The sequence below is a fragment of the Chiloscyllium plagiosum genome, chromosome 30, assembly GCF_004010195.1.
Source record: "Chiloscyllium plagiosum isolate BGI_BamShark_2017 chromosome 30, ASM401019v2, whole genome shotgun sequence".
NCBI classification, from domain to species: domain Eukaryota; kingdom Metazoa; phylum Chordata; class Chondrichthyes; order Orectolobiformes; family Hemiscylliidae; genus Chiloscyllium; species Chiloscyllium plagiosum.
The window spans coordinates 44,614,645-44,626,258 of record NC_057739.1 but is presented as its reverse complement, the minus strand read 5'-3'; the positions used below and the strand labels follow the sequence as shown (position 1 = coordinate 44,626,258).

Below are 11,614 nucleotides of genomic sequence, written 5' to 3'. Positions count from 1 at the left end.
AAACCTGAGACCTCTGGATTTGTAGTCAAGTGACACTGCCACTATCCTAATCCTATCTACTAAGGACCTTTCATGTCCCCTCCTTGCTGCTTTTAGCTCTCTCTTCAGGTCCTTCCTGGCTACCCTATAACTCTCAATGCCCTGTTCCTGAGTTGCACAAGCTGTCACAATGACACTTAAACCTGTGACCTCTGGATTTGTAGTCAAGTGACACTGCCACTATCTCATGTTACACCCCAAAAGTACAGTCTTGCTAGTTTTGCCCTGCGTCTGACTCCATATAACCTTCACTCCATGACACAAATCAGTCTCAATGATCAAGCAGCCAAGGAGATTGCTGATGGATGAGTTGGAGTCTCCAGCAATCCAAAGTGTGCATTAAAACAAGGTACTGTTAAGAGGACTGACATTGATAGAAGCATGAGTAGGTGCAGTATACACAATATAAAACCATACTTACACCTAGAGATAGAACATAGAACATTACAGCGCAGTACAGGCCCTGTGGCCCTCGATGTTGCACCGCCCTGTCATACCAATCTGAAGCCCATCCCACCTACACTATTCCATGTACATCCATATGCCTGTCCAATGACTTAAATGCACTTAAACTTGGTGAATCTCCTCCCGTTGCAGTCAAAGCATTCCATACCCTTACTACTCTCTGATTAAAGAAACTACCACTGACTTAAATGCACTTAAACTTGGTGAATCTACTACCGTTGCAGTCAAAGCATTCCATACCCTTACTACTCTCTGATTAAAGAAACTACCACCGACATCTGTCTTATACCTATCTCCCCTCACTTTAAAATTGTGTCCCCTCGTGTTTGCCGTCCCCATACTTGGGGAAAGGCTCTCCCTGTCCCCCCTATCTAACCCTCTGATTATCTTGTATGTCTCTATTAAGTCACCTCTCAACCACCTTCTCTCTAACGAGTACAGCCTCAAGGCCCTCAGCCTTTCCTCATAAGACATTCCTTCCATACCAGGTAACATCCTAGTAACCTCTGCACCCTTTCCAAAGCTTCCACATCCTTCTTATAATGCGGTGACCAGAACTGTACACAAAACTCCAAGTGTGGCCGCACCAGAGTTTTGTACAGCTGCAGCATAACCTCCTGGTTCCGGAACTCAATCCCTCTATTTATAAAGGCCATAACACTGTATGCCTGCTTAACAACCCTGTCAATCTGGGTGGCAACTTTCAGGGATCTGTGTACATGTACACCGAGATCTCTCTGCTCATCTGCACTCCCAAGAATCTTACCATTAGCCCAGTACTTTGCATTCCGTTTACTCTGTCCAAAGTGTCTCACCTCACACTTGTCCACATTAAACTCCATTTGCCACCTCAACCTACTACATCCTTCGTCACTATCCACAACTCCACCGACCTTAGTGTCATCCGCAAATTTACTAACCCACCCTTCTGAGCCCTCATCCAGGACATTTATAAAAATGACGAACAGCAATGGACGCAACACCGACCCTTGCAGTATGTCGCTAGTAATTGGACACCAAGATGACATATTCCATCAACTACAACCCTGTTTTCTTTCAGCAAGCCAATTACTGATCAAAACTGCTGTTTCGCACAATCCCATTCCTCCACATTTTGTATAATAGCCTACTGTGAGGAACCTTATCGAACGCCACACTGAAATCCATATACACCACATCAACCGGTTTACTCTCATCTACCTGCTTGGTCACTTTGTCAAAAAACTCAATAAGATTCGTTAGGCACGATCTACCCTTCACAAAACTGTGCTGACTGTACCTGATCAGAATATTCTTTGCTAGATGGTTATAAATCCTCTCTCTTATAACCTTTTCCAACATTTTATCAACAACTGAAGTGAGACTCACTGGTCTGTAATTACCAGGGTTGTCTCGACTACCCTTTTTGAACAAGGGAACCACATTTGCTATCCTCCAGTCCTCAGGCACTATTCCTGTAGACAATGATGATTTGAAGATCAATGCCAAAGGCTCGGCAATCTCTTCCCTTGCTTCCCAGAGGATCCTAGGATAGATCCCATCCGGCCCAGGGGACTTGTCTATTTTCACACTCTGCAGTATTTCTAATACCTCTTCCTTGTGAACCTCAACCTCTTCTAGTCTAGATGCAAGTATCTCTGTATCTTCCTCGCCAACATTTTCAAAAGTGAACACTGTCAAACAATATTTATTTAGTGCTTCCCCTATCTCCTCTGACTCCACACACAACTTCCTATTATCATCCTTGATTGGCCCTAATTTAACTCTCGTCATTCTTTTATTCCTGACATACCTATGGAAAGCCTTAGGGTTAACCCTGATCCTGTTCGCCAACAACTTCTCATGTCTCCTCCTGGCTCTTCTGAGCTCTTTTGTTTTTAGGTCTTTCCTTCTGAGCTCTCTTTTTAGGTCTTTAGGACACCCCTTCTAACTCCTAACCCTAGAACCAGGAATATTGGAAGTCCAACATCAGAGACCTGATCCCACCCTCTTTATGCTTGTATTCCTTAACTGTAGTATCAAAGACTGCCTCTAATTCAGAATAGATATGTCAGTTTCAGTAGTTGGGCAACTGTGCAAAATAACGAGTGCAGAAAATGAAACGTGCCTCCAGATGCTCCTTGAAAATTAAAGATGATCAGTATGTCTGGCCATCACAGTACTGGGACACTGAAGCGTTTGCAGCAATTTTTTGTCAGTTGCTCTCAAAATTTCTTAGCTGAAGGATCCCTTTTGAAAAGGATTAATACCGCCACTCCTGCAATTTAAATTCTACTGTATAAAACTTCACCAAGCGCATTGCACGTAAAGTGTTTTAATAATCCTTTAAGTGAACAGTTACAAAGGTCTGAAAAATGTGTTTTCCAGCTTCTTGTACACCTTAAAAAAAAACAAATGTTTTAAAAATAAATTTTTATTCAAAACCGAAGTGACATAATTCATCAATAATGCACCTTTCAAAATAAAGGGCTGCCTACTTAAGAGACAGAGAATTACTTTCTGACAGCGAGTCGCAAGTTGTCAGAATTCTCTTCCTCAAATAGGTGGTGCGAGCAGAGTTCTTGAATTTTTTTTTTAAAGAGAAGATGAAAGATTATCGGGGGCAGGTAGGAATACGGAGCAGTCAGGGCCATGATCTTATTGAATGGCAGAGCGGGCTTGAGAGGCCAAGTGTCTCACTCCTGCTCTTAGTTCTTAAGTAAATAACCAGCCTACACTTCTGAATTGTAACACTGTGTGATGATCCCAAGAAAAGCACTGGAGGAACAGTTCTGGTCATACATCCAGAAGAGCTGCAATCAGCAAACATGTTTGATTTACTCCATTCAGTAGGAGTCTGACAGAAAACCACAGAAGTGATATCTGAGCCAGACTAAAGCCAGCAACATTCATCATTTATTCCTGTCCTCATCGAGTTGATGCATTGCTTGAGGATGAATCAAGTTATGATAAAATCTTCATCACCGTTTCACTGTTGGAAAGCACATGTTGCAGGAATACACTGCAGAATTTCAACATATGCACTCTCCCATTGCATCACAACCCATCTGCAATCAGGCTCTGGGGTCAGTCAGGAAGATGAATAATTGCCGGTGAATGCTGGTCCGTCATGATGTTAGCAGATTGCAGGTGTGGCATGCTGCAAAATATTTACACTTTCAATCTGAAGCAGAATTTCCGACTGCCATGTCAATCTTTGGTCGTAACGTGGATAGGGTAATGAGAATAGCTTCCTGGAAGATGACAAAAACACCAACCACGGTAAACCTTAACCACCAAAAGAATACAATGTTGTTTACAAAAGCACATTCTTTCAGGAGATGTGGGTGTTGCAGACATTTGTTACCCATCATTAATTGTCCTTGAACTGAGTGGCTTGCTCAGCCATTGGTGACTCAACTGCATCATTGTGCTCCAGAAGTAAAGTCCAGACCAGGTAAGGATGGCAGATCTACTTCACTAAAAAGGTGTGAGTGAACTAGATGTGATTTTATAACAATTGATGATAATAATGGTGACTTGAAACGGAGGCATTTCAAAATATATATAATGAATATAAATCACACCAGCTGCTGTGGGTACATTTGAACTCATATCTCTAGAGTTTCAAACTGGATCTCTGTATTATAAATTCAGTGATATTACGACAACTACTACCCTTGACCAAGAGGAGATGCTGGTCTGACTGAAGGGAACAATGGGCCCTTTCCTACAGGAAAATTTGATGTGAAACTGTGGACAGTGAGAGATTCTTTCGATTGAAAAACAACGGAAGAAATCAAATCATCAACATTCTAAAGTGACCATTCTCTGATTCAGTACAATCAGCTCAGTAAATGTTAGCTTTGAAGAAGGGTCACTAGACCTGAAATGGTGACTTTGCTTTCTCTCCACAGAGGTCATCAGACTGGCTGAGTTTGTTCAGCAATTTTTGGTTTTTGTTTCAGTAAAGGTTACACTCTTCAGAAAGCAAAACAATTGGCAGAAGGATCATATCGGACTTGAAAACTTCAAACTCATTTCTCTTTCCACAGATGCTGAGTTTCTCCAGCATTGTATGCTCTTATTTAAAAACAAAATCATATTTTGTATGAAGTCACAAGACCATAAATTCAAACACTGATCTTAATTTCAGTAGTAGAAATTACCCAAATTGGCCCAGCAATTGACTGAATCAAGGTAAATACCAGAATTTGTATTTTGTGTGGCTGTTCTTCTATGAAATTAGTTTTTTGGTCACAATCTGAGGGGTTCTTATGAGGAGAGGATTAGAGGGGATTCTGGATGCAGTATCCATGCCACAGCCACAGAAGACACCAGCCTGAGAAACCAAACTAAATGCAAAAATATTGCAGAGGCTGGAAATCTTGAACAAACACAGAATGCTGGAGAAACTTCAGACCAAACAAGAGTCTTAACAGACTCAAAAGTAGGTTTGTTTGTCTCTCCACTCTTCCTGTCTGAACTGCTGTGATTCTCTAATGTTCACTGTGTTTAGGAAACCTAAATACCTATTGCTGCAGGAGGGCAACAGCCAAACAGCACTCGAAGGTACACAGTGCTGTGTTTTGCATAATTGTTCACTTCTATAATGAGTGAGGAAAGAACATAAGAGGACTACATGAATTATTACAACAGTGTGCTGACCAAGACGAGAGAGTCAGGTTTGAATTGAATTGGTGATTCAGAGCATGTCCAAAGCACTTTAAGTCACAGAGAAAGACAAGAATAACTTGCGCTAAATGCATTAAAGTGCAATAATTTCCCAGTGTAATGTTGCTGGAATCTGTGAAGCAGTTCATGGTCATGTACTGGACCACTGCACTTGCCTATGAGTACACAAGGCTGGAAGGAAGGGAAAAGGAGACTGGGAAAATGTTGCTTTAGTTGCTGGGTAGATGACAAGTGCCTTTAAATCTGAAGCTTTATACCTCCTTACAGTCTCTGGCACAATAAGTTCCCTTAGTTACATACCTCAGTGCGGATGGTACGGCTGCCCTGACCAGGGCAGGTGTTGAGATACTGGTGAAAAAGGACACTGGGATCCGTAAAATTGAGGTTTTGATCAGCGTCTACACTGGCCTCAAGTCCATGAAGGCCACCAAACACCACCAACAAATTCCTAAAGCAGGGAGGAAAAATATTATGGCATCTTCTTCACAGCATGTGTAAAATGAAGGAGTGTGGGAAGATGCAACAAATCGGTATTATTAAATTACTGATGGTAAAAGTGAGCAACCCTTCAAAAAAACTCAAACATTATCAAAATTTAACAGAAAATATTAAACAGTGGCTTATTGGGTTGGCTCTGAACTCCATTAGACGCAGCTGCATTTGTGGTTACGTACAAGATCGGAAGAAACAGAAACAGAATTTCTAGGATGAGTGCCATTTAAAGGAAATCAAATTTATGCAATATCTTTAACATTGCCAAACATGTCTATGTTCTTCCTCTGTTCAATAAAGGTTATGCCACGAATTGCACAAGGAGATATTAGGAAGAGGATGATCAAAAGCTCAGTCAACCAGGTTTTAAGGAGCATCAGAAATCCGAGAGCATGGACAAGTTTAAGGACACTGAGAAGGCCGGGGAGTAAACTATCAAGACAGCGATGGCAAAGCCATTTAATGGGAATGACAGAATTCAAGGTGGGGGAAGGGAGAAATCAAAAGGCCAAAACTAAAAGAATACCACAATCTCAGAGGGTTGTCAGGTCTGAGGTAGTTGCAAAGGCAAGGAGGTGAGACCATGGACGGACTTGGACACAAGAATGAGTATTGCAAACGTAAGGCACTGTAGCTTGGAAAAGAGATGAAATGAAAGAGAAATTTCTTCACCCAAAAGAGTCTGTGACAATTGTTACCATAGAAAGCAGTCAAGGCCAAAACATTGTATGATTTTAAGGTGGAGTTGGATATAGTACTTAGGACGAATGAGATCAAAGGATATGGTGGAAAAGTGGGAACAGGTCACAGAATTGGATGATCATAATGAATAGCAAAGTAAGCTCAAAGAGCCAAATGGCTCACACCTCCTGCTATTTTCTATGTTTTGATATTTTACCCATTTACAGGCATCCTCAGGCTGGATGGGCAGGCTGTGATTTCCACCCTGAAAGCAATGCTATCATGTAAGGAGTTTAAACAGAAAACTATGAACTGTTTCTGAATGGCAATAGACATCTTCCTGACATATGGAGGTTTTCCAATTTTACAAACGATGCACAAACCGCCAACATTACTGACAATTAAATTATAATTTTTCTGTAAGGATGTGAGTACCATACCAAATATTACAAAAGCAAATTGCTGCTGCTGGCTGGCAATAAGATGAAGGTCAAAAAAGTTGGGCCAATACACACTTTCGTTTAGAAGAATGAGAGATGATATGAAACTTATAAATTTCTGAGAAGGCTTGACAGGTGCTGAAAAGATGTTTCCCTTGTGGGGAAGACTGGACCTAGGAGTCACAATTTTAAGATTAAGAGATCTCGCTTTTGAGAGAGATTAGGTTTTATGTTTTTTTCTCCCACTCAGGATTATTAGTCTGGAATTCTCTTGCTCAGAAAATAGTGGAAACTGGGTCATTGAATTTATTCAAAATCAAGTTAGACAGATTTTGACATTCAAGGGCTATGGGGTTGACAAGGAAGTAGAGTTGAGACTATAATCAGATCAATATTACCTTATTGAACAGCACAGCTTCTTAAGGGGCTGAATGGCCTACTCCTATTTCGGGGTTCTTAAGGTATCTTACTAATTAATTTGCAAGTAGAATTACTTTGTTTGCTGTTATGGATGCTTCCCTACAGATTGGAAGTGATTGCAATCTTAAAAAGAGGAAGCTGCCAGCCAAAGTCTAATATCAAGGCTGGGGAACTAAGAGCATTTAATTAGAGTTGTGGAGTCCTATAGCACCGAGACAGGCCCTTTGGCCCAAACTGTCCCTGCCGACCAAAATGTCCACTTACGCTAACCCCATTTCCCTGCACTTGGCTCATATCCTTCTAAAATCTTTCCTATCCATGTATTTGTCCAAATGCCTTTTAAATGTTGTTAATGTACGCGCCTCAACAACTTCCACAGGCAGCTCATTCCATATGCGTACCACCCTCTATAAAAATGTTGCTCCTCACATACCCTTTTATTCTTTCCTCTCCAACCTTAAACTGATGTCATCTAGTCCACGATTCCACAACCTGGGGAAATGATTGAGTGCATTCACCCCACCCATGCCTCTCATGATCTTATACACTTCAAGAACTCCCCTCAGTCTCCTACACTAAAGGTCCTAGCTTGTCCTAACGCCTTCTATAACTCAGATTGTTCAGCCCTAGCACACATTCTTGTCAATTTCTTCTGCACTCTTTCCAGCTTAATAACATCCTTCCTATAGCAAGGTGACCAATATTGAACACGATACTCCAAGTGCAGCCTCACCAATGTCCTGTACAACTGCAACGTAACTTCCCAACTTCAATACTCAATGCCCTGACTAATAAAGGTCAGTGTGCCGAAAACCTTCTTCATTGCCCTGTCTCCCTGTGACTCCACTTTCAGAGAACTGTGCACATGAACTCCAAGATCCCTCTGTCCCACTACACTCTTTTAAGGCCCCACCATTCACCATGAAACTCCTACCTTGATTTGACTTTCTAAAATCCAACAAGCACCCTTCCACTATTAACCTCTGCTTCCTACCATCAAGCCAATTGTGCATCCAATTTGCCAGCTCCCCCCTGGATTCCATGCGATCTAACCTTACAAAGCAGCCTACCACATGGAACCTTATCAAAAGCCTTACTAAAATTCATACAGACTACATCTATTGCCCTGCCTCATCAACCTTGCTGGTTCCTTCATCAAAGAACTCTTAAATTTGTGAGGCAGGATCTCCCATACACAAAGCTGTGCTGACTGCTTCTGTGTCTTTCCAAATGCATATATATCCTTTCTCTCTGCATCTTCCCAAGTAACTTACCCACCACAGATGATAGGCTTACTGGTCTATAGTTCCCAGGTTTTTCTTTACAACCCTTCGTGAATAAAGGCAAAAAGTTCGCTACCCTCCAGTCTTCTGGGATCTCATCCATGGCTAATGTGCATTATCACGTCAGGGAATCTTGCAGATTGGGAACGTTCAGTCAGTTTTAGATATCAGTCACTTTTTTTTTCTCCAAACAACGTGAGGAACCAGCAATGTGGTGAATGGGCTGATAAGGTGATTATCAGAATTTAAGAATATGACAATGTATCTCAGAAGATGCTTACAGAGTCACAGAATCATACAACATGGAAACAGATTATTTGGTCCAACTCTTTAATACCGACCAAGTTTCCCAAACTAAACTAGTCCCACTTGGCTGCGTTTGGCCCATACCCTTTTAAACCTTTTCTAATCATGTATCTCTCCAAACATCGTTTAAATTTGTAACTGTTCCTGCATCTGTGGTAGTTTATTCCACATACAAACCACCCTCTGTGTGAAAAGTTGTCCCTCAGGTCCTTTTTAAATCTTTCTCCTCTCACCTGAAAAATATGCCCTCTAATTTTGAACTCCCCTACCACAGCGAACAGATCTTTACTACTGACCTTATCTATGCTTCTCATGATTTTATAAATCTCTATTAAGTTACCCATGGAAAAAAAATTCCCAGCCTATTTTTATAACTCAAAACCTCCATTCCCAGTAATATCCTGGTAAATCTTTTCTGAACCCTCTCTAATTTAATAATATCCTTCCTATAGCAGGACAACCAGAACTGTACACTGTACTCCAGAAGAGTCCTATACAACCTCAACATGTTATCCCAACTCCTATACTCAAAAGGTCTGAAGGATGAAGGCAAGTGTGCTAAATGCCTTAACTGCCTCATCTATATGTGACACAAATTTCAAAGAATTACGTACCGGAACCCCTAAGTGTCTCTGTTCTACAACATTACCCAGGGCCCTACCATTAATTGTATATGTACTGCCCTTGTTTGTTTTAACAAAATGCAATACCTCGCATTTATACAAACTAAGCTCTATCTGCCACTTCTCAGTCCTTTGACCCAATTGATCAAGATCTCTTTGTAATCTTTGTTAACCTCCTTTACTCTCAACTATCCCACCAATTTTAGTGGCATCCGCAACTTTACTAACTATGCCTCCTAAATTCTCATCCAAATTGTGTATATAAAAGACAAAAGCAGTGGACCCAGCACTGATCCCTATGGCACACCGCTAGTCACAGGCCTCTAGTCCAAATAACAACTCTCCGCCATCACCCTCTGTCTCCTACCGTCAAGTCAATTTTGTATCCAATTGGCAAACTCTCCCTGAATCCCATGTGATCTTAACTTTACTAACCATTCTACCATGTGGAATCTTGTCAAAGACTTTACTAAAGTCCACACAGACAATGTCTACAGCATTACCCTCATCAACCTTATTGGTCACGTCCTCAAAACTGTGCTGACTATCCCTGTTTAGCCCTGGTCTGTCCAAATGTATGTAACTCCTATCTCTCAAAATCCGCTTCAACAACTTATCCACTACTGATGTACTGTCCAGTCTATAGTTCAATAGTTTTATGGGGAGGGGGAAATCTAGTCAAGAGAAAAGCACAACCAAAGGAATAGATAATTTTTTTTGCTGTTCTATTGAGTTTAAATTAATGATAACAAAAACATGATCACAAAATAACTTTCTTCAGGTTTGGGTGTGACTGGTGATCAAAAAACTCACTGAAAAATCTTTACTTCTTACTGAATATTTGTAAATCTCAAGAGGTAATTGAGATAGTAAAGCAATTATCCTTACAGAAGGTACACCGAAAATGAGCCTTACTTGAATGAGGGAAATGTAACACTGTCAACATTTGACCCTCGCTCAGATGTGCCAATTGAGAGATCATAGCCATCCTTTAATGGGCACTCTGTGAACACAGCACCTATAATACACAGACAGGAAGGTTTAAGTTTGAAAACAGATTTTTAATTCCCCCATTTAACCTTTACCCTAATCTTTTAATTTAAATCGTGTTACAAGAGTAAGAGGATGACATGGAACTCACTGAGGCATGAAGCAAGTCGCACCGTGTAACCCCAGTACAGGCCAGATTCTGTGCGCGGGGTGTGTGGTGCAACAACTGTGCCCTTCAAAGCTTTGCTCTCTGAAAGCACAAAACACAGCAGGATTATGGGCAGTGTTAGTGGCACTTTGTTTGCTGGACATTAGTGAAGCCAGACAAAGGGGCACATGTTAAGTTAATAGTAGAACCTAATGTTATTCAGTTGCAGGTATGTCCTCAAATGCAAACTCAAAAGGTTTAACTGTTTCCAAGACATCAAAACTGAACAAATTCTCTCAAGGGAAATAAATAATTGCATTTGAGCTGAATGGTCTCACGATGCACCAGATCTAAAATACACCAACAGTAAAGCAATTTAACATAAGAATAGAAGGCCATTCTGCCCCTCCAGACTGTTCCGTTATTTTATGAGATAATGGCTGTTTTATATCTCAACCCTACCCACCTGACTTCTTTTCTTTACTCTTGCATGGGTTGAGTGTATTAATGGCAGGCCAGCATTTGTTCCCCATCCCTAATTACCCTTGAACTGAATGGCATTTCAGGGGGCAGTTAAGTGACAACCACATAGATAAGGAGCTGGAGTTACTGTAGGCCAGACCAAGTGTGAAGGCAGATTTCATGAGAAGATTTGTAGCTCAGGTGCTTGTTGCTGTGGTTCTGTTCGCCGAGCTGGAAGTTTTTGTTGCAAACGTTTCGTCCCCTGTCTAGGTGACATCCTCAGTGCTTGGGAGCCTCCTGTGAAGCGCTTCTGTGGTGTTTCCTCCGGCATTTATAGTGGCCTGTCCCTGCCGCTTCCGGTTGTCAGTTTCAGCTGTCCGCAGTAGTGGTCGGTATTTTGGGTCCAGGTCTATGTGTTTGTTGATGGAGTTTGTGGATGACTCCCTGAATTCTGTTTTCAGGACCTCATCTCGCTTTCTACTTATATCGTTGGTGCCTATATGCACCAAGACGAATGGCTGTTCACCCTCCCCTTTTAGAATGCTCTGCAGCCGATCGGTGACATCCCTGACCTGTGCACCTGGGAGGCAA

General features: G+C 41.4%; 1 protein-coding gene across 2 annotated transcripts in view; it reads right to left on the bottom strand.

Moving 5' to 3' along the window:
* spout1 (SPOUT domain containing methyltransferase 1) overlaps window positions 1–11,614 on the bottom strand; it is a 56,603-nt gene that overhangs the window by 27,446 nt on the left and 17,543 nt on the right. Inside the window, exons 9-12 of one of the 2 annotated variants that reach the window (XM_043720602.1) lie at window positions 10,565–10,663; window positions 10,339–10,441; window positions 5,479–5,626; window positions 2,803–3,737 (exon numbers count right to left, since the gene is read on the bottom strand). In XM_043720602.1, coding sequence (XP_043576537.1) covers window positions 3,663–3,737; window positions 5,479–5,626; window positions 10,339–10,441; window positions 10,565–10,663 — 425 coding nt within the window. In that variant the 3' untranslated portion in view covers window positions 2,803–3,662. Of the gene's footprint in view, window positions 1–2,802; window positions 3,738–5,478; window positions 5,627–10,338; window positions 10,442–10,564; window positions 10,664–11,614 lie in introns of those variants that run through there. The other variant, XM_043720603.1, reaches the window with a different exon arrangement.